Source organism: Bos indicus, chromosome 2, assembly GCF_029378745.1.
Source record: "Bos indicus isolate NIAB-ARS_2022 breed Sahiwal x Tharparkar chromosome 2, NIAB-ARS_B.indTharparkar_mat_pri_1.0, whole genome shotgun sequence".
NCBI lineage: Eukaryota > Metazoa > Chordata > Mammalia > Artiodactyla > Bovidae > Bos > Bos indicus.
The window spans coordinates 27,838,710-27,862,357 of NC_091761.1; the positions used below are offsets into that span (position 1 = coordinate 27,838,710).

Here is a 23,648-nt window from a genome sequence, read left to right on the forward strand (position 1 = left end):
AACAAATACTTACTATGTTCTGTACCAGATGTTATTCCAGGCACTGGGATACAGCAATGAACCAAAGGAACAAAAATGCCTGCCCTCGGAATGCTTTTGGTCTTCCCTGGTGGCTCAAATGGCAAAGAATCTGCCTATAATGCAGGAGACACAGGTTCAATCCCTGGGTGGGGAAGATCCTCTGGAGAAGAAAATGGCAACCCATTCCAGTATTCTTGCCTACAGAATCCCATGGATAGAGGAGCCTGATGGGCTACAGTCCATGGAGTTGCAAAGAGTAGGACATGACTGAGCAACTAACATATACAGGGAGAATTCTGTACAGTTCATGGTTGGCATTATTGTAAATCTTTCTCTTCTATGTTTTACTACAAATCTTGGCAGGTAAGAATAATGATGATGATGGAACTTCCCTGGCAGTCCAGTGGTTAAGACTCTGCACTTCCACTGCAGGGGGCAAGGGTTCTATCCCTGGTTGGGGAACTAAGATCCTGCATGCTATGCTGTGAGGCAAAAAAAAAAAAAAAAAAAATGATGATGATGATATTGAGGGTTTTCATTTAATTGAACATTTACTATGTGTCAGCCATTATGTTAAATTGTTTACATATAAATCATGTTTTAACAACCCATGTCAAAGTTATGATGTTACAGAGACTCAGAGAGTTAAAGTCAGTCCAAAGTTGGACATTATAAAAAAAAGGATGGTAATGGTAAGATTTGAATCTGGCACATTCTTTCTTCAAGGTCTTGGCCATTACACTACACATCTTTTAGGTATTCAAAAGGTTGTACAGGAGGAAAAACTTTCCTCTAACTTCTCAAGTTTCATAACTGGAGGCCTGTGAATTAAACTGACAAAAGACAGATTAGCAAGAGAAAAAAAACAAAGTTTATTTGCATGTGAAATGCACAGTGGTACAGGAATACTCAGTGGTTAACAGAGTCGAACACGACTGAAGCAACTTAGCAGCAGCATCAACATTGAGTGAAAGGAGGTGGTTAGAATTGGGAACTTGTATACCATTTTAACAAAGGGTGATAAATTATGGAGAAGTGACTGGACAAGGAAAAGGGAGTTTGGGCTTCTGGTGTGGGGGGCAAGTTGTAGGAAGGTAACTAGGAAATGTATGGAAGAAACAAATGGTAGACAAGAAACTGTGCAGACTCATCTCAACACCATCTCCATGATAAGAGTTGTTCTTCTCTTCCTGGTATGGCAGAGGAGGCACCTTTGCAAATGAAAATTTCCTTTATAAGTAGAAATTTCATTTACAAAAGGGAAATTTATGTCCTGCTTTTAGGCAGTTTGGGGAAGGAAAGAGATCTCTTCCTGTGTCTATTGTATTATTTCTTAATTGGTTTTAGCTCAAAATAATTCTTATGCCAAAGTGGCATATATGTTGGGGTAGCATATTCTGATCTTCAGGTTTTATGAATAACTAAATCTTAAGTTCTTTATAAAGCAAATAACTACTGCAATTATCTATTTTGATGTATAGAACAGTCTTATGGACTCTGTTGCAGAGGGAGAGGGTGGGAAGATTTGGGAGAATGGCATTGAAACATGTATAATATCATGTATGAAACGAGTTGCCAGTCCAGGTTCGATGCACGATACTGGATGCTTGGGGCTAGTGCACTGGGACGACCCAGAGGGATGGTATGGGGAGGGAGGAGGGAGGAGGGTTCAGGATGGGGAACACATGTATACCTGTGGCAGATTCATTTTGATATTTGGCAAAACTAATATAATTTGTAAAGTTTAAAAATAAAATAAAATTTTAAAAAAAGGACAATTTTGTATATTCAGTTTACCTAAAGCAGTGATTTGCTCTTCGGAGGACATTTGGCTATGTCTGGAGACCTTTTTGGGCTTCCCTGAGGGCTCAGAGATAAAAGCATTCACCCCAACTGTAGGTTTGATCCCTGGGTTGGGACAGGAAGGTTCCCTGGAGAAGGAAATGGCAACCTACCCCAGTATTCTTGCCTGGGAAATCCTATGGACAGAGAAGTCTGGCGGGCTACAGTCCATGGGGCTGCAAAAGAGTCGGGCTCAACTGAGAGAAGACCTTTTTGATAGTCATGACTTGAGAGTGAGGTGCTACGGCATCTAGTGAATTGAGGCCAGAAAAGACCTCTACAACACAGAGAATATCTGGCACAAAATATTTGAAGTGCTGAAGTTACTATACCCGGACATATACTGAGGTAGGTGTAAACACTTAACAAAGTTTAGCCTCTTTATTTTTTTCTAATGTTTTACAGTCTCTGACTGAACGTATTCTTTATGTACTGAAATGAACCTTGTTATTTTAAAGGCTTCCTCCCCTGTCATCTTTCAGTTTAAATTTAGAAATGGGATTTGAGGGAAAACTGCATATCAGTTGAATACTTTTTAAATACACATATTTCCAAGTTGTAAGTGCCATTTTACTCAGTTGTTTATGGAAACATTAACTTAAAATTCTAATCCAGTGCTTCTCTAAGTTAAAACTATAAATCATGCTCTGTTCTTCCTATATAAAAATGATGCCAAAGGCCACTGATAGTAAACATTCTTCTTCAGACCGACTTACTGGTAATAGTGATGGGTCTGCATTGAGTCATCAGTTCTTTCAAGTCATCTTCCTGGGAGCCACGTGGAAAGTAGTCAGCTCGGTACAGATATCTGGTATATGACTACGGAACCTTGTTCTTTGTGAGAAACTAAGCGATATAATTTAAATCTGAGCTATTAGTCTTGACAGCATTATATTTTCTTATTAAGTTCCAAGAACTTTCCTGGCCTTCAGAGTTTCCCGGCCTTCATGGTTCGAAAGTCAAAGTAAAAATTCATATGATAAAATGGAATTCATATTCATTTAAGCATTTTTCTTTTCCCTTAAAAACAGTCCTTAAAAGTTCTTCACTCGAAGAGGTGAACAGTTGGAGCATTCCTGTTCCCTCTTATTCCCCTGCTTAAAACATCAAAGGCTAGAATTTAATTGTTCATGAAGTTGTCTGTTTCCTGACAGACATTAAAATCCACACACTGCTTTGGAACATTCCTTCATAAAACAATGTACAGCTTCTTTGTTCAGCATACAGCCCTGTGTGTAGACCAAAGCACCGAATCTCCTTTACCCCAACTGTTGCATCATGCTGTGAGAGACTAAGCATACTCATGTTCAGTTTCCATCAATATTTTGATTAGAATTTGTAACATTTCTCCTAATGAATTTCTGGGTTTCATCTGAATTATCTTTTAAAAAGTTTTAAGGAGATTTTTATATGTAAATAGAGGAGACAAAGTATCACGATTTTTCTGTTTTCTTTAAAAAAAAATGCTCATTTTTCTTATCCGATAGTTCTCATCACGACAACTACACACGATAATTTTGGCCCAATGACCATTATGACCATTGGGTCACTGCACCGTTTCAGCTTAAGAAAAGGATGGTGCAATCGTGGTCATCTCTACCAGGGGGAACACAGAGAACACTCAGTGTTAAATATGACACCTATAATTAGGAAGCCCTATGGTTATACCAGAGTAGTTTTAAGGATGAGGTAATTTTAGGAGCGTTGAAAAAGCAGCAATTAATTAAGTTTTCAACGCAGCTTGTGCTGTGGTACATTCTTTAACACCCAGTTATGCTCTGTAAAAGAAAAGCCTGCTATCTCTTGACCTATCGGGTTAGCGTGGCTTTGTTATTAAGGGTCTAAAATTTGAGATTTAGAGTTCAAATCTCTTACACTTATTCTAACTTTTTAGGCCCTTACATCACCTTCCTGGGATCCAAGCGGCTTGGAACTAATGAAGTCTGTGAACAGCCAGAGACCTAAGGCATCACGTTTCACTAAGAAAAAAACCAGAAGGTCTGCGATTAGATTAGGCAAGGTGGGGAATGGGTTATTGGCAGGTAGGGCGCCGGAAAGTTACAACTCGGGTTATTTTTTAACCGGCGCCCTACAAACGGCCGGCGTGTAGGTGGCTCACTCGCTAACTTGTAAATGAACTTCAGGTTCTCTTCACTTGGGGAGCCTTTCTGAATCTGAGAACCTGGCGGCGGTTCAACGACCCCGCCCTCGGGGTCCCCAAGGGACATCTTCCGGAGAGCCCGATTGTCTGGGGCGAAGGCTCAGGGAAAGCAGGGAGTGAGGGGCGAGGGACGCGGGTCCCGAACGCCAGCCCAACCCGGCCTCACTCTCCTCGGGTGGAAACTTCCCGGCAGCGAGTTAGGCGGGAGGGGGCGGCGGGGCGGCGGTTCCCCTCGCGGAGGCAGAGAACTGCGCGCACGAGGCTCAGGGCGCGCGGCGAGCGCGGCGACCGGGCCGCCTCCTCCCCTCCCCGCCTCCGCCGGCGCTGCCTCCTCCCTCCGCCCGGCTCGGCCTCCTTCGCTCCCTCCCCTCGTGGCTGGCTCCGGCGGCGGCGGGCGCGGAGGGCGTGCGCCGGCCGAGAGGTGTCGGTGGCGAGGGAAGGGAAGTTTCAAGTGGAAGGTCGTCCGCCGGCTGACGCGTCCTCCCGGTCTCCTCCGGCAGCATCATGGCGGAGCCGAGCGGCTCGCCCGTGCACGTCCAGCAGCCCCAGCAGGCGGCCCCGGTGACAGCGGCGGCCCCGGCGACAGCGACAGCAGCGCCGGCTCCGGTGGCTCCAGTGGCCACGGCTCCGGCCGCGCAGTCGATCGGCTGGCCCATCTGCAGGGACGCGTACGAGCTGCAGGAGGTTATCGGTCAGTGCGGCGGGCGCGGCGGGGCCGGTCCAGGCCGGGCGGGAGGCGCGGCAGGGGACGTGGGATGCTGGGCTTGTCTGCATGCACGCCCTGGAGGCAGAGCGGTCGGCTTCTGGGCCTACCGGCTTCAACAGTTTTTTTTTTTTTTTTTTTTCACTCGTTCGGTGAGCGCGGGTGCTGCAGGAGGTGGCGCGGCGGATGTGACTCGCACTGCAGACGAGCCGCATGCTGCAAACTTTTATCTCCCCGATCGCTGGGGCGGCGGAACTGGGGACCCGGCAACGCCGCCGCATCTCCCTCCTCCCGCGTGCCGGGCCCGCAGCCTGTGGTCGGTGGCCGCGCGAGCAGGCAGCCGCGGTCGGGGTGGGGTTGCGGGGGCGCCGCCCTGGTCTTCCAGCGCCCCCGCGCCGCGCCGGGGGGCCGCGTCCTGGGGGACTCAACCGGCGCAGCCGCGCCTCTGCTCTCTAGCTCCGCACCACTGCCTCCCATCAGCAACCTCTCGCCATGGGTAACCGGGCTACGTAGGAGTTCCGGGGGCCCAGGTTCTTTCCTGAGGCCAGGGAGGATGCTGGCCTCCCTTCCTGACAGCCCCAGCTCCACGCCCGCCTTGCAGCCTGGCTTTCCGCGCCGCCCGGCGCGCCCGGGTACCCGCCTCTTGGTGCCCGGGCGCGCCGCCTGCTGCCCAGCCCGGTCGCCGGGAGAAAGAAGGCGCCCTGGCCTCCTGCCCCGTGCTGGGCCGATGCTTCCCCTCTGGTCCAGGGCCGAACTGCATGAGTGAAAGCCGAGGCTCTCGGTGACCTGCTGGCTTGCCTGTCGGTGCCTTCTAGTTGGCTCACCAATATCCCCTTATCTTAGATTTTAAAAAATCTGGGAAAGTCGAATGGCAGGAAGCCGCCGTTACTTTTCCCTGGGCCAAGCACGTGAAGGACCAGATTTGTGTTGACCGTTGTTGGATCATCTCGTCTGAGAGGCTTGTTAAACCCAGTTAGGGCACCCTCCAGATAAAGTGGGCCCTCATTATTGGCGGTGGGATGGGATGCTGCCTTCTCATATCTTGATGTTTAAGTACATGATGAAAAAGGAATTCAGGATATTTATTTTAAACTTTTCCCCCTTCTTTTCATTATAAAGAATGCGGCCCTCCCTCCCTTCCTTTAAAAAATTAAAACCGGTAATAAGAATTTCATTAGGTGTTTACCCTTTATCACCTGCTACTGTAGGAATGGAACATAGCATAGACTGAAATAAATAGACAAATGATGGGCAGAACAGTAACCTAGGATATGAAAGCAAAATTCTTCGAAAACCCAGGCCTTTTATAACTTTTGCCAAAGACTCTTGTAGTATGTCTTCCTGTCCCTGCATGAATTATGTATCTTCAAGGGGTTTTTTAAGCCTGTTCAGTGAAAACTCCTTTCACCTGCTAGCTAAGCCCCTTCCTCTTCCCAGTTTTACCGTCTGCTCTCAACCTACTTGCCCCCACCCATATTCTGATTGCACGGGTTGCACACTGAATAGTCAGCTGTCCTGGGATACACCTGGCCTTCCACTCCTTGCTGGCTTTCACAGGCTCTTCTCTAAGTGCCCATCTTTGTAGTTAATCTCACTCAGCTTGCGATGAATGTTCTTGAGACGCCTTCTGCTTCTTCCAAGGCAAAGTATGGTGGCTTTTTCTGCTCCTTTTTTTACACGGCTCACAGCATGTAATCCCATAGTTTTTATTTGCGCAACAAAATCTAAAGGCCTACTCTTTCCCAAGCATTGTGCTAGGTTTTTTGCGTTTAGAAATGAATAAAATGGTCCTTGCCCTTAGGGCTTCCCAAGTTTAAGTAATTGATTCTATAGGATGTCATGAGAGAGTACTGGTGGAGCATAAAGGAGGGACTAACTGCTTGCTTGAAGAAATAAGGAAGCAGGGTATTCCGCAGAAGACATCTGAGCTGAATTTTGACGTCTGAATAAGTTTATAAGTTGCTTGATTATTTCCATTGCTGCTTTTCTTTGTCAGCTGTGAACTCCTTTAGGGTCTTATTTATCCCTCTTACTCCAGTACATAGGGATGGTCCATAAAAGTTAATTGATGGTAACCTGCCACATGTTTCCATAGGGTCTAGGACCAGCATTTACTTATAATCAATTTCTAGGCTTATTTTGTCAATTATTAGGGTCAGTATGCAAGTTTGCAATATGGAAGACATATGCTTGTCTTTGGAAAGCAATGTTTTGAGTTGACCAGTTTTATGAACTGAAATGAATAAAAGTTTAATTAAATAGAAAGGATTGATTTCAGGGCTTCTTTCTGCTTGCAGTAGCAGCATTGTTAATTACGGTTGGTCAATTTCATTTAAAAAAAATTTACCTGAGGAATTTTCCAGCAGAAATGCCTGCTTATTACTTCTACGCTGATTTTTGTACATTCACACTGCAGGAAGGGTTTTCCTACATTTAAAATTATCTCGTATTTTTCCAATTGAAAGAGACGGTCTGTGTGGTGGCCGTGTGATTGAAAAGTCACATTGCTGGAGTAGGGTTTTCCAAGGGTTTAATGGTGTCGGGAATTACACACCCATTTCCATTTAGTGTTTACTGCTAGTTAAGTAATGAGTGAACTTGCGGTTAAGCACTTCTGCTTAAACATTACACGCAGAAGTTTGTAGTTCAAACATGGAGCCAGTTTCAGTGTGAACACAGGTGGACAGCCTTGGCCTCTTGGGGCCACAAGGCAGGTGACATGTGATGGGACCCCGGCAGTGTGAACCGTGAGCAGCAGGAGGCTCAGATGTGCCTGAGCAGAAGGCCAGGGGAGGCCAGGTGTTTTAACTCTCCAGCGTGGCGTGGAGCACTTTTTCTTCTTTTCCTTCTGGCAGAGGTTGGGGCCTCAAGATTAGGAGAGAAGAGGTTTACTGAAATCCAAACAAAGCAGGTTCAGTTGTTTGATTTCTGTTTTAGAAGAATAAACACAGGATTTTGCAAGTCTAAAAATAAACTTTTCTCTTTGTTATTTCGTTCTTGCGTGATGAAAGATCAGTGGAGAATTTGTAATGGTAATCTGGTTCAAAAGGTTATGGGCAACCTGGAAATGATGCAAAATCTGTTGGAGAGAGGTTAACTATGTTGTAAAATGATTAAATTCCTTGTTTTAGCCATCAGTAGATTTCAAATATTTCTGTCTCCTATGGAGAAGTAACTGCTCTTGTAAGGTGTTCTAGCCTGTTTAATACCCTTCAGCCTCATTAATCTTTGTTCCTCACCACCCCCAACTACCCCCATCTCATTCTCCTCAGATTCTTTCTTTAGAAGTATATGGGGCACCCAAAGATATGCCAATTGAAAAATTAGTTTATTTGTTGGTGGTATTAGTATTATCACTTCAGTTTGCTAAACAAAGAACAAAAGATGAATCATGAAAATGTTGACTTGGGTATCCTTAATTGATTGAACAACCTCAAGGAACTTTCCTGTCAAAAAGTTGTAGTCAATGCAGTATCATTTTCTGTATTTGACTCAGATAATTTCAGCAGAGGCTGGTATCTTTGTTGGTTTTCCTGTGAAAAACACTAAATAGACTTAGGCCTCAGAACATGTTTGATTTTTCTTAGTTTTTTTGCAGTAGGAGGCTTTCTGTAGTTTTGCACCTTATTTCTAAGCATTGCTTCACTTTTATCCTAGACAGTCACTTGGAATCATCTGCAAGGGCCACCTACTTCATTTCTGGTCCTTGTCAACAAAAAGAATTTGGTTTCTCGTCTCCTAACTGTAGTTTGACAGAGGGCTTCTCCAGTACTCAGGTTTCTTTCTCTCCCAGGGGCTTTGTTTAACCATTCCAGTGCATTTCCCCCAGGTGCAGCTAACAGGCAACTGGCCAGGTCTTTAAGCAGCAGCAGCCGAGAGCAATCCTGCTCTGTGCTATCGGAAGTTCTGTGGAGCTCTATGGTTTAGGGTTTAGAACTGGTTTTATAGGTGTCTGAAGCATCATGAGGACGGTGGAGCTACACTTGTTTGCCGGGGACCTCAGAGGCATGGAGCACTGAGTGCCCGCATTCTGATCTCCCAGACTTATAAACCGGGCTGCTTTGCCATTGCTGTCCGTTGTTAATTTTTTTTTTTTTTTAAACTAAAAGAGTCTTGAGATGCTTAGCTTTGTGCAGGGGTTTCGATTTTCATATCATGTCACTTTTTTTTCTTCTTGGTAAGGAGAATAATGTATATAGAACTCTCCTCGTGTTTTTTCATTATTGTGATGAAATATACATAACATGAGATTTACAGCAGAAATGCTTTTAAACCTGCTGTTCAAACTAGCATGTACGAAAAATCTCTAGGTTAAAAGAAATGCATGGTAGAATTTCCATAGTATTTGCTTTATTTATGTATTTGATTTGTGACCAGTAACATGAATTTCCTTCCATCTATTGTAGTCTATTGTGTACCACATTTTTGATGGTGTTGGAGAGTAACTTGAACTTGGGCTCTCGAGTCGGGCAGTCTGGTCTGTTTCATGGCCAGGCAATGGCAGTTGCTGGCCGTGTGATCTCAAGCCAAGTTGCTTAGAGGTGTCTGCACTTGGTATCCTCATTCAGGACTTGGAGATGCTAACAGTAGGGTTTGACTGCGGAGCACTTAGAACAGTGCCTGGCTCAGGGCGAGCTTTCCGGGAGCCTGAGCCCACAACTGTTGTAGGCTGCGCCGGCTGATCAGATCCGCGTTACCCAGAGAGAATCCTGCCCAGACTCTGGAGCATCTTGGAGTTTCTCTGCCCAGGAGAGTTGGCTCTCGAGTCCCCGCCTTCCGGTGGGCGGCTGGCTGGGGAGCCCGAGGGCCCTGCGGGGAGGAAGCTGCAGAGACCTGTGGAATCGGACAGCTCAGGGCTTCGGGTGCCAGATGGCTCTTTGACAAGTGTTAAGGGCATCCTGCAGGAAGATTGGTGGAGGAAAGGCCCGGCTCAAAGGGCTTCATGAGCAACCTGCTCAGACTGCACTTTTCCCCCACCTCTGGAGGCTGCCGCGCTGGCAGGAAATGCTGCTGACTCAAAGAAATCATCCCTGTGTGCCCCAGCAAGGCAGAGGGCATTTGTCTGCAGAGCAGGTCATCACTGTGGCTCCCCTGTCTCCTTCCTTGCCTCGCTGCCCTTCCCGCCACTTATGAATACTCTCAAGTCTCCCTCTTAACAGTTTCACAGCAAAGGAGAACAAAACCAGGGCACTTTCACTACTCCCTCCTCTAGCACCTGCCTTATCTCTTTCCTTCCCTTCCCAGTGGAGAACCTCCCTTCCACTGCTTACTTATATCTGGCCTCTACCCCCTTGCTAAGAAGCCAAAGTTGGAATCTCCATGATCACCATGGCTTTCTGTGATTGCAGCCAGTGACACCGCAGGGCTTCCTTCTCTTCCTCTCTCTGCAGGAGTTGATGCCACCTACCATTTCTCCTCCTACTTTCCTGACTGTGCCTGCTCCAGGATCCACTTCTTGGTGGCTCTGAGGCTTTAACTGCAGCCTAAAATGCCCAGGGCCTGCCTGGTCTTTGGAGTGGTGTGAGAGCTCCCTTTCAAACGTCTTTTTGTAGATACTTCACAGAACCTCATACAGTGAAACTCACTGTCCCTCCACCTTTGCTTCAGTCCTAATCCTGTTCCTTCTACATTCTCCATCTTCCTGAAGACCCTTGAGTATGAAGCAGAAACGTGCTGCTCATCCCACCCTTTCCTGGCTTCCTCCATCTCCCGCATCTGATTGGTATTCAGCATTTTGGATCCCGTCTTTGAGGCTTCTCTCATTCTTCCTCTTGGTCATCGTTGGTTCAGTTCTTACTTGAGTGACTGTAATCTCTTCATAACCATGTTTCTTGTCTGCAGCCTTGCTTCCAGCTCTAGTAAGCATTGCTACCAAAGTGATACCCAAATTTTTATCAGTTACCACCAGACTTAGACCTGGCTTCTCTCATTCTTCCTCTTGGTCATCGTTGGTTCAGTTCTTACTTGAGTGACTATAATCTCTTCATAACCATGTTTCTTGTCTACAGCCTTGCTTCCAGCTCTAGTAAGCATTGCTACCAAAGTGATACCCAAATTTTTATCAGTTACCACCAGACTTAGACCTTTTTAAAAGTGGCTCTTCTATGATGCTCAGGATGAACTCCGAGCAGGTGTGTAAGGCCTTCTGGAATTGTCTTTTGCCTTCCATTCAGTGCCCCCCAACCCTTGTCACTGCAATTCTCAGGACAGACTCCCAGCCAGGGGGAACGTTTTGCAGCTGCTGAAATGCTTCCTGCTTTCCCAGCCCCTTCTAGGCAAGTTTTCTCTCTGCCTGCAACACCATTCCACCTCTCTTCCATTGTCATATATTTAACAGAAAGCTCTGTCTCTCCTTTTAAGCATTACCTTTACTGAAGTATAAGAGGCACACGGAAGAGTACATATCATAAATGTATAGCTTGATTCGTGTTCATAAACAGAACCCACCCAGATCCAGGCTCCCCTTTAAGACCTGGAATAAACGGTTTCTCTTCACAGAAACAGTCCTCTGCCCCCAAATCTCCTTCCCCTCTGCCTCCTCTCTTGGCCCTTTCATCCCTGGTGATCCTCATACCCTTGCGGCTTATTGCCTCCTTGCCCATCCTGGCGCTAGATGTCACTCCTCCTTGAGGGACAGGTCTTTGGCCTCCGTTCCCCATACCGCCCACTAAAGATTTGATAAATGTTTTCTGGGTGAAAGTCTGAATTTTAGGGATAAACACTCCCTGCCCCCCACCTTGGAAGAGGAACATCGCCTCACTTCTGAATATTAGCCTCCTTGGATCCTGAAGATTTAATCTTGCCTGTGGTTAATGATGATGCTCATTTCGTTGTGTTTGGGCCAGTCAGCTTAAAGGGCTCTGGAGAAATTAGCTCGTTAATCCTCCCAGATCAAGAGTAAGCACTTCGAGTACTTGCACCTGCCTGTGCTGGGCAGGTAGGCAGGCAGAGGCCTGGCTCTCCTGAGGTCATCGTTCTGCTAGGTGGCCTGTCTGGATTAAAGGATCCAGAGAGCAGTAACGGTGCCCTTTTTTTAAAAAAAAAAAACTCGGGCATTGCAGAGCAGGGTGGGGAAGCCCTGGCACATCTCTCCTCTCAAACTTTCCTTTCTTGAGTGTACCCGTGACCTCTCGCTGTTTGTGTAGTTATATATAACCCAGTCTTGAAGCTCTGTGGGGCTTCTTGCTGTGTAGAAATCAGGACTGTTGAAGATCAGGGATACAGGTGAAACACCGCAGCAGACTATCAGGACAGGTGGTTTTCAGAGGTTGTCACGAAGTCAGGAATTATCTTTTTTAGACAAGGGACTGAGGGATGATAGGATTGGTGTGGTACATGCTGAGACTATGGAGGTAGGTCTTGTAAGCCCAAAGCAATCTAATCTGTGTTATAATTCCTCTGTGCTGTATTTTTGGGAAAGTTATTTTTTTTTCCCCATTAAATGAAACTGTCCATGTAATCAAGTGAAGTTTTACATTTTCCTCCAGGACAGTTTTGTTTAAATTATCCCCAAACAGCTCCAAGATGGCTGCAGGGATTCGAGTGCTTCAGGTGTTTCTTTTTCCAAATGTGCTGTTCATTGCAGTTTGGGCTACGAAAGAAGAATTGAGTATAGTAATTAAAAAAGGCATTTTAGATTTGGGTTAACTGGGAAACAGAGGAGAAGAAGCAGTCCTTTAGAGAATGGATTGGCAAGCATGTAGTTCAGAATTGATTCAGAGAAACACTTTGGGAATCTGATGTGAGTAAATGCTGATGTGTTTCACGTTTCTTCTCATTTGCTGAACAGTTATTTGGGAATAAACTCTTGGACACTGAGGGATTAGATGAATTGATCTTTTAAACTAACTGCTTATTTTGATACATGGGAAAACATCTTTTTAAGATAGAACTTAAAACATCGTTTTAAGATATTTTATTTTCAGACTTCTTCCAAGGAAGTGGCATTTAGTGTAAGTCAGAGGCAGTCCTGAGGGTGTTCATTCAGTTCTTCCCTTAGGTGAAAATGTGTACTCTGGTGACATTTATGGAGTTCCGGTTTCCAGCATTAAGTCACAAATTTACCAGAAGAACTAGTATGGTAAGTAGACATTGATGACTTCCTCTCATGTGAATGATAGATCTTCATTGGGGGAGTATTTGAGAAGCCAGTGACCTTTGACGATTCTGAGACTTCTCACAATGACTCTATTGATGGTTGAGATCCTAGAAGATTTATGATCGTTTTTGAACAGGTAGCATTAGTTTGTAGCAGGGTTTGTGATAGGGGGCATTCCAATTATGTTCTTTGCTGCTCTGTTTCATTTGAGGGTTGAAAAGGATTAAACTTAGGGGTTGGTGCATTTGGTCTGCCTTGTGTTGTTGACATTTTACTTTGAATTATTTGGTCTGTCCTTCCTCCCTCCCTCCCTCGCTTCCTCCCTTCCTTTCCTTCCTTCCTTTGAAACTGTTGGTGTCGCTGTCACCTTTCTCAGTTATGGGCTGACTCGAAGAAGAAGAGGAAGAGAGTGCTCCAGGGGAGAAACCACAGGTTGGTTGTTGTTGTTCAGTCGCTCAGTCATTTCCAACTCTTTGTGACCCCGTGGACTGCAGCATGCCAGGCTTCCCTGTCCTTCACTGCCTCTCGGAGTTTGCTCAGACTCATGTCCATTGAGTTGATGATGCCATCCAACCATCTGATCTTCTGCTAGGTCAGTGCTGGTTTATTAAGGTCAGTTCCTAAGAATTACCACATAAGAATACCGGGGAATAATGAAGTCTAATGTAGGAGGAAACCGAAGAGAAAGTTCATTCCTGTTCCTTTGTTTCTACAAGTGAAGATTCTCGCAGCCAGCCTGAAAGTAATTTGCCTGTGGTCCAGAAGTTCTTAGAATCTCAGGCCATTTCTTCCTATTCAGTTCAGTGTTTTCTTCCACTTACATCACGTTGATCCCTCATTGGTGGGAAGGAGGAAGTTAGAGATATTATTGACTCAGTGAATTTTATACCTACCGTTTTAATAAAGTACATATATAGTTTATCTGGGAACATATTTACCATATAGATGTTATAGTAAAAATCTTATGTATTGCATTGCTGCTGCAGCTGCTAAGTCGCTTCAGTCGTGTCCGACTCTGTGCGACCCCATAGACGGCAGCCCACCAGGCTCCCCCGTCCCTGGGATTCTCCAGGCAAGAACAACGGAGTGGGTTGCCATTTCCTTCTCCAATGCATGAAAGTGAAGAGTGAAAGTGAAGTCACTCAGTCTTGTCCGACTCGTAGCGACCCCATGGACTGCAGCCCACCATGGACTCCTCCATCCATGGGATTTTCCAGGCAAGAGTACTGGAGTGGGGTGCCATTGCCTTCTTCGATGTATTGCATTAGAGGGGATCAAATGATCTCTATATGTATTTCTTTCTTCACCAGGGCATATGTATTTAACATGTAAATGATATATAAACATAAAATAGTTTCAACCATCATCTTTTGCCTGGGTTGTTGGAGTAGATTATATTTTTAATGATTGGTTAGAACCTGTTAGTGACATGGAAAGGTGTGAGAGTGTGTATGTCTCTGTGTGTTGGCAAATAAGAGGCTGAGGAGCAGCAAGTAGATGTATTGATCCTTCAGGGCTGATCATTCGCTGGAGCAGAGCTTCTGCAGGGCAGCTTCCCTGCTGCCAGGCTCATAACTTTATTACAATCAGCAGCAACAACATTCCCAGCAGTGTCTAGTTTGGAACCGTCCCCTGTGGTAACCACTAGCCACATGTGGCTATTTCAATTCGAATAATTAAATAAATTTTCTGGGTGACATGGGATGAAGAGGCTGAGCATAGAGGATGTTTAGGACAGTGAAACTGCTCCGTGTGATACCATAATGATGGATCCATGTCATTATACATTTGTCCAGACCTATGTGCAAAAAAGCAAAATGGCTGTCTGGGGAGGCCTTACAAATAGCTGTGAAAAGAAGAGAAGCGAAAAGCAAAGGAGAAAAGGAAAGATATAAGCATCTGAATGCAGAGTTCCAAAGAATAGCAAGGAGAGATAAGAAAGCCTTCCTCAGCAATCAATGCAAAGAAATAGAGGAAAACAACAAAATGGGAAAGGCTAGAGATCTCTTCAAGAAAATTAGAGATACCAAGGGAACATTTCATGCAAAGATGGGCTCGATAAAAGACAGAAATGGTTTGGACCTAACAGAAGCAGAAGATATTAAGAAGAGGTGGCAAGAATACACAGAAGAACTGTACAAAAAGATCTTCAAGACCAAGATAATCACGATGGTGTGATCACTGACCTAGAGCCAGACATCCTGGAATGTGAAGTCAAGTGGGCCTTAGAAAGCATCACTACGAACAAAGCTAGTGGAGGTGATGGAATTCCAGTTGAGCTCTTTCAAATCGTAAAAGATGATGCTGTGAAAGTGCTGCACTCAATATGCCAGCAAATCTGGAAGACTCAGCAGTGGCCACAGGACTGGAAAAGGTCAGTTTTCATTCCAGTCCCAAAGAAAGGCAATGCCAAAGAATGCTCAAACTACTGCACAATTGCACTCATCTCACACGCTAGTAAAGTAATGCTCAAAATTCTCCAAGCCAGGCTTCAGCAATATGTGAACCATGAACTTCCAGATGTTCAAGCTGGTTTTAGAAAAGGCAGAGGAACCAGAGATCAAATTGCCAACATCCACTGGATCATGGAAAAAGCAAGAGAGTTCCAGAAAAACATCTATTTCTGCTTTATTGACTTTAGCCAAAGCCTTTGACTGTGTGGATCACAATAAACTGTGGAAAATTCTAAAAGAGATGGGAATACCAGACCACCTGACCTGTCTCTTGAGGAATTCTTATGCAGCTCAGGAAGCAACAGTTAGAACTGGACATGGAACAACAGACTGGTTCCAAAAAGGAAAAGGAGTACGTCACGGCTGTATATTGTCACCCTGCTTATTTAACTTATATACAGAGTACATCATGAGAAACGCTGGGCTGGAAGAAGCACAAGCTGGAATCAAGATTGCAGGGAGAAATATCAATAACCTCAGATATGCAGATGACACCACCCTTATGGCAGAAAGTGAAGAGGAACTAAAGAGCCTCTTGATGAAAGGGAAAGAGGAGAGTGAAAAAGTTGGCTTAAAGCTCAACATTCAGAAAATGAAGATCATGGCATCTGGTCCCATCATTTCATGGCAAATAGATGGGGAAACAGTGGAAACAGTGTCAGACTTTATTTTTTGGGGCTCCAAAATCACTGCAGATGGTGATTGCAGCCATGAAATTAAAAGACACTTACTCCTTGGAAGGAAAGTTATGACCAACCTAGATTGCATCTTCAAAAGCAGAGACATTACTTTGCCAACAAAGGTCTAGTCAAGGCTATGGTTTTTCCAGTGGTCACGTATGGATGTGAGAGTTGGACTGTGAAGAAAGCTGAGTGCCGGAGAATTGATGCTTTTGAACTGTGGTGTTGGAGAAGACTCTTGAGAGTCCCTTGGACTGCAAGGAGATCCAACCAGTCCATTCTGAAGGAGATCAGCCCTGGGATTTCTTTGGAAGGAATGATGCTAAAGCTGAAACTCCAGTACTTTGGCCACCTCATGGGAAGAGTTGACTCATTGGAAAAGACCCTGATGTTGGGAGGGATTAGGGGCAGGAGGAGAAGGGGACGACAGAGGATGAGATGGCTGGATGGCATCACTGACTCAATAGACATGGGTTTGGTTGGACTCTGGGAGTTGGTGATGGACAGGGAGGCCTGGCGTGCTGCAATTCATGGGATTGCAAAGAGTTGAACACGACTGAGCAACTGAACTGAAGTGATAGAATGTAATGCAAAGAGAGTAAACTGTGGACCTTGAATGATAAGGATGTATTAATGTAAGTTCATCAGTTGTAGCAAGTGTACCACTCGGTCGGGGGATGTTGATAATGGGGGACGCTGTGCACATGGAGGAAGGGACAGGGGGTTACAGGGAAAATTCTGCCTTCCTCTGAATTTTGCTGTGACCCTAAAACTGCTTTAAAAATAAAGTAAAATACAGTTCTATAGTGACACTTGCCACATTTTAATCAGTAACCAACTGTGACTAGTGTAGCTGAGGACTGTATTTTATTTAGTTCCTTTAAGGTCTGTAAAACCTGCACAGTCCAGTGAAGTGGGCTTCCCGGGTGACTCAGTGGTAAAGAACCTGCCTGCCAATGCAGGAGATGCAGGTTTGATCCCTGAGTCAGGAAGATCCTCTGGAGAAGGAAATGGCAATCCACTCCAGTATTCTTGCCTGGAAAATCCATGGACAGAGGAGCCTGGTGGGCTACAGTCCACAGGGTCTCAAAGTGTCAGGCACGACTTAGCCACTAAACAAATACAGTAAAGTATCTTTTGGATTGTGCAGATACAGACTATTTCCATGACCACAAAAAGTTTTATTGGACAGTACTGGATGTTAGATTCTCAGAAATGTTCAAAAACTGACTAAATATTATGTTGGCTGTAAATATTCTGAGGCCACCTCCTGCTAGCACACAAAGCATTGCCATTTACTTAGAAGTATGAGAGGAAACAGACAATGCTAACCTCAGTTAAAATAATTTTTTTTTACTATATGCTCTATTAGAAAGCTGCTGCTGCTGCTAAGTTGCTTCAGTCGTGTCCGACTCTGGGCGACCCCATAGACGGCAGCCCACCAGGCTCCCCATCCCTGGGATTCTCCAGGCAAGAACACTGGAGCGGGTTGCCATTTCCTTCTCCAATGCATGAAAGTGAAAAGTGAAAGTGAAGTTGCTCAGTCGTGTCCGACTCTTAGCGACCCCATGGACTGCAGCCTACCAGGCTCCTCCGCCCATGGGATTTTCCAGGCAAGAGTACTGGAGTAGGGTGCCATTGCCTTCTCCATTGGTTGTTATTTCAGAACAACAGTTACTCTTTTTTGTGTGTGGTAGAGCAGATGCCCCCATTGACGCAGGAAGATAGTTTTGAAGTTTGAATTTTATCTTACCCACTTAATTCTTTTAGGATGTCTTGTGATTACTGTAAACACAGAATCCTCCCAAATGAAATCCAGTATTTTTAGAAGTATCAAAATGTTACATTTCCTCAAGAGATCTCTTCAGAGTCTTGGGGTTGAATGCAATAGACAGAATCACTTCAGTTTATCTTCTTTTAGGTAATGAAGTAAGAAAGAACCGAGTAAATAGTATTTTTTGGTGAAATTAACAAAGACCTTGTCAAGTTAACTCCACTTACAAAAAATGATAGCTATATCAGTTTTAGTCACTTCAATGGTGAGTCTGAATCATGGTCCTTTTTTTCCCCTTGGCTTTAAAACATTTTGGTAGTTGAGTGATTAAAGGATTTAATGGTTTCGTCTAAGTTTTATACCACAAAGCAAATAAAACATCCAGTATTGAAGTCAGAACCTTAATAGAAATTCAGACTCAATCACCACTGTTTGGGTAGGACACCTGCTTTATTAGGAGAGGGAATTAATGACTGAGGGATGAAGAAAGTATCTGTGTAGGGAGATTAACTGGGTTTAATTTGGGGCAGTTCAGGAACGGTTTGTACTTTATCACCTTTAGTGTCCCTAGGGTGACCGGGACAATCACAGAGAATGTTTTACTGTGTAATCCTTTTTTATTTCTTTCCTTGTAGATGCCCTTTCCAGTTTCTGGAGTCCTAAATCCAGTGCCTGACCTTCATTCAGCAAGGGCTGTTGTGGAAACATTTTTAATGTGGCGCCTTTCCTGGGCGTATGTGTGGCTGCAATAGAAGGAGGGGAAGTGTCTCTGTGTATTTTCAAATTTTGATCATTGGGGCAAATTTAAGAATAGTGATCTTTTTGGCACAGATTTTTTTTTAAGTCAAGATCAGGACTAAATTGTTTATCTTTACTAAGATAAATGCTCTTTGGTTGTTTAAAAAGTGACAGTCTCTGGGGCGGAGAGAGAACGAACCTCTTAGTTCATCTGTAGCCATCTTTCCAGTTGTTTCCATAGAAGCAGCAAGGCTTTTTAAAGGCTATAATTTTACATCCTACACTTTAGAGCCCTCTAGAAATAGACAAATGGGCAGCTTTGTAGCTTATATATTTGCTTAAGTAGTCTTTAAAGGCAAAGAGAGTAACTGCCGTGCAGTCGTTGGGATAGGGAGAAGTTGCAGTCAGGCGCTTGTTTGGCTTCGCTTACAGGGGACGGTCCATTTAGGCTGTTGTATTAAGAGTGACATTGTTGGGAGTTCCCTGGTAGCCTCATGGTTGGGACTCTGCGTTTTCACCGCTATCGCCCAGGTTCAACCCCTGATTGGGAAGATCCTGTACACTGTGTGTCTTGGCAAAAAGAAAAAAAAATGGACATTGTTTTCAGCTGTACGTAGCTGTTTAAAAATGAAATATTCTCTTGGAGCTATTACACTTGAAAGAAAAGGAGTGACAAAAATGTGAAAAGGTGATATTTATGAGGTCTGACCAACTTTAAAATTAATTGTATCAGAACTGATATACACAAAAAGTATTGTTTCCTTCAAGGGGACATAGTGGGATGGGGTCCACTTTTTGTTTATAGCCATCTTTTATTTTTAAATTCAAAAATTACCCATTTCCATCAGGCCTCATGTGAAGAAAGAAGACTGATTTTCTGATGTGACAGTAATTTGCTCTTAAGGTCTTTCCTAGGCTGTTTTTAGCAGTTTGCAGCCTGATCAGAATCATTATTTAACCTTACAAAATGACCTAGCCTTCACAGTGCTTTTAGTTGTTTAAAGGCAGATTATTTATTTTTTAATAGATTCTGCACCACTACTTCATAGCAATAATGAGATTATCCAGGACTGTGGTTTGCCATTACAATGAGCTGTTTGTCTAGAGGCAGGAGTAGCAATAGCAAAAGCTGAGGGCCTGAGAGGATGCGTCATAGAGTGGGGAGGGGGGTGGGTTGTGAGATTCCAAAACCAGATCTGCAAAGCCAGAGGCACGATGGCATCACTGGAAGGCAAAGACTAGCACAGGCAGCAAAAGACTTCAGACCCTGGCAGGAGTGGATAAAACGGAGAATAAGGACGCAGGGGACTATTCAGGTTCACAGGGCTTCAGCAAGGGACCAAGGCAAGTGGGGACAACGTAACTTTGCCCAGAAAGTTTCAGTGGCTGTATCTTGCTGGGCTGGGCACCGCATTTGAGGCTCTGCCTTCAAGGGTGTCTCTGACCATCAGAAAGGCTCAGTTCTCCAGGTGTGGATTCTCGCGGTCTCTGCATCGGCTATGTATAACTGTGTAACAAACCATCCCAAAACTTAATGTCTTAAAATAATGACCTTTTTATTTGCTTACAATTCCATGGATTGGCCATTTGGGCTGCACTGGGCCGTTCTGCTGGTCTCACCTAGGGAAAGTCCGTGGCTGGCTGGTCTGGGGCTGCCTATTTTAAGGTGGCCTCATTGTGTGTGTTGTGGTTGGTGCCAGTGGGTGGCTCGCCCTCTCTTTCCGTTGAGTCCTTCCAAAGGAAGTCCACCTGTACTTCATCCCTTGGCTGCAGTTGCTTTCCAGGATTGCTGGAGTGGAGCTGCAGGGGCCTTGAGGCCTAGGCTTAGTGGTCACGAAGCGTCACAGTGCCTCTTTCAGTTGATCAGAGCACATCACAGGGCTAGCTCAGACTCAGGCCAGGGGGAGGTTGATTTTCCCGCTTGCTGGGAAGAATGGTTTAATCACATGGCAAAAGGAACATGTGTATGGAGATGGGAGGAATCCTTATTGCCATCTTTTGTAAATTGTCTACCACAACAGCTTTATTTAGCTCAGGGGTGATGAATGCACAGTGTTTGTCAATCATTGAACATTTGTTTTTTACTTGTGATTGGGGAGCTAATTACCTGACTACCTTCCCCCTGGTGGTTCTAGTGTGGTTGACTACAGGTTTCATAAGCTAATATGTTGTATGAACCATCCATCAGATTCATTTTGGCAAGAAGAGTGGCTTTAGAAATGTATAACTTACTAAGAAATCTAAACATATCTATTCTAATGTAACATTTGAAGGGCAGAGGGTTAAGTACGTGTGTGTGTGTGTGTGTGTGTGCGCGCGCGCGCACGCACGTGATGCTGATCCTTTTTTAGCCTTCAGGTATTTTATTCCAGACTGACCTTCTTAAAATTCAGCAGCACCACATTAAAAATATAGATTGTTTGCATGCATATGTAATTATTTCTCCTGCCACGTAGAAGTCAGTGAAGTAGGTCTGTCACAGCTCTAAAAATAACGTTTTCTCTGTATCACTCGGTTTAAAGGTAGATTGTTGCCTAGACAATCATGAAAGTTTCTTTACTTTGAAGTCAATCCAGTGATATTGTACTCCCTGTTTTATAAATCAGTTTTCAGAAAAGAATTGCCAGCCTATTAGGATAAAAATATTAAACCCATTAATAGTTATCAACAGAATTTGCCCACTTTCTTTATCATATACTAATAGAAATCATAGAAGGATGGGAGGTATGCATGTATACCATTTATTAAATTGAAAAGTCTTTCTGGTAAAAGCCCTTGTCATAAGATATTATATGCTTTTAGATGTGGAAAGAGGGCTGGTGTTATCTTTTTAGGTATTTAAATGTTAAGTGGTTTGCTGTTCATTCCAAAGGGGCGACACATCTGTACTGGATAAGATATGTGGAAATGTGGCTGGCTCACACCCATTTCTCATTAGAAGAGGATATTACCTAGACCTCTGAGTTACAAAACAACAACAACAAACCTCTAATTTTATTTATTTTAAAGTTCCCAAATATCATGTAAGTAATAATAGATGGTCATTATAGAAAGTTTGGATAATACAAGTGGGTGGAAAGGCGGAAAAATCACCAATTACATAATGGCCCAGGAGTAGATGCTGTTTGAATTTTGCCATAGGAGTGTAAGTTTAAATGGGACAGGACTGTAGATAAAAAGCATAAATTGTTGTTTTTGGAAATTGATACATTTTAGCATTCCCAGTACTTTCATACTCTGTTTGGAGAAAGAAAAATAAACTAGTCTTAGATTAATACCTGCTTGGCAAAAGTGATTGGTTTCTTGAGAATTTGGTACATACAGAGAGTCAAACGTGAAACTTTGGAACTTCCCAGGTGGCTCTGTGATAAAGAATCAGCCTGCCAATGCAGGAGACGTGGGTTTGATCCCTGGGTCAGGAAGGTCCCCTGGAGAAGGAAATGGCAACCCGCTCCAGTATTCTTGCTTGGGAGATTCTCTGGACAGAGGAGCCTGGTGGGCGACAGTTCATGGGGTCACAAAGAGCTGGACATGACAGAGCACACGTGCGTGCACAAGAGTCAAACATACTTGACAATTACTGGACAGAAAACGTGTGTATTTTTCTCACGTATTCTCAGAATGCATTTACAATCTAGTCTTAACGTCTGTGTTACTGTTTGTTTCTTAGAAGTATCTGTTCTGCTTTGTCTTTGTCCTCTGGGTGTTATGGATCACCTTATTCTGGTATCTGGTACTTGTCTGATGGAAAGTGAAAACATTTTACAGAGAGTTCTGGGACAGAGGGAAGTTAAGAGTAAGTAACTTTCCTGTTGTTTGTGGGTGTGTTTGAGCACAGTAATGATTTTGAGATTTCACATTGGCCTTTCATATCAACCCTTGAACTGGCAGCGAGAATTTTCTAGATTGGTTAAATACCTTTTTGTAGAACTAGCTTTTTGATTTCAGGGATATATGGGAGAAATGAATCTCTAGGAATTTAATTTAATGATCTGAAGGTTGAGTGTTTTGGTCTTTTAAGTCTGGATTTCATAGCATTTTGAACAAAAGGATGAAATCCCCATTGGCACTTTTTATTTTCTTTAAAAAGTTTTAAAATTACCAAGATACAATGAATACTTAGGTGTCATGCTGGTGAAAAATAACAGCCCTCAATTTCATTTCCCAGCCATAGCCTGTATGGTCAGTGTGATGTGTATCCTTCCACATTGTTTTCCTGTGTATAAATACACACATCGATTTTTTTCTCAAATGTAAATATTATACATGAAATGTGGTAACTGTGCATCATATTCTACGACTTACAGACTTCTACAAATAATATATATTACATGTATATTTTACTTGCATGTATTTTTATATGTATTGGAAGGAATGATGTTGAAGCTGAAACTCCAGTACTTTGGCCATCTCATGTGAAGAGTTGACTCACTGGAAAGGACTCTGATGCTGGGAGGGATTGGGGGCAGGAGGAGAAGGGGATGACAGAGGATGAGATGGTTGGATGGCATCACTGACTCGATGGACGTGAGTCTGAGTGAACTCTGGGAGTCGGTGATGGACAGGGAGGTCTGGCGTGCTGCGATTCATGGGGTCTCAAAGAGTCGGACACGACTGAGCGACTGAACTGAACTGACTGATAGTAAAATATTATAAATGTTCACAGCTTTCATTCTAGGTCATTTCTTACAGATCCACTTCACTTTAAAACATGCCAGTTTGTTTCTGTTTGGGGTCCATTTCTATTATAACCAGTCCTTTAACAGTTAACTCATTGGTTGTCTCCAGGAGTCCGTATTTCTGTAGATGGAGATCCAGAAGTGGGACTGCAGGGACTTGTGGCATTGCATTTGTACTTCTGATAGATACCATGAAAATTTTCTCCACTTGTTATGTTAATTAACTGCCCTCTTGGTTGCTTCGGTTTCTGGTCTTAAAGATAAAAGAATGTCAGACTCAGAAGGCAGTGGCACCCCACTCCAGTACTCTTGCCTGGAAAATCCCATGGACAGAGGAACCTGGTAGGCTGCAGTCCATGGGGTCGCTAGGAGTCGGACACGACTGAGCAACTTTACTTTCACTTTTCACTTTCGTGCATTGGAGAAGGAAATGGCAACCCACTCCAGTGTTCTTGCCTGGAGAATCCCAGGGACGGGGGAGCCTGGTGGGCTTCTGTCT

At 44.1% G+C, this 23,648-nt stretch overlaps 1 protein-coding gene across 2 annotated transcripts in view; it reads left to right on the top strand.

Moving 5' to 3' along the window:
- The first annotated feature begins 3,978 nt into the window (after window positions 1-3,978).
- STK39 (serine/threonine kinase 39) overlaps window positions 3,979-23,648 on the top strand; it is a 321,213-nt gene continuing 301,543 nt past the window's right edge. Inside the window, exon 1 of one of the 2 annotated variants that reach the window (XM_070803818.1) lies at window positions 3,979-4,715. In XM_070803818.1, the coding sequence (XP_070659919.1) occupies window positions 4,529-4,715 (187 nt within the window). In that variant the 5' untranslated portion in view covers window positions 3,979-4,528. The remainder of the gene's footprint in view (window positions 4,716-23,648) is intronic. The other variant, XM_019971542.2, reaches the window with a different exon arrangement.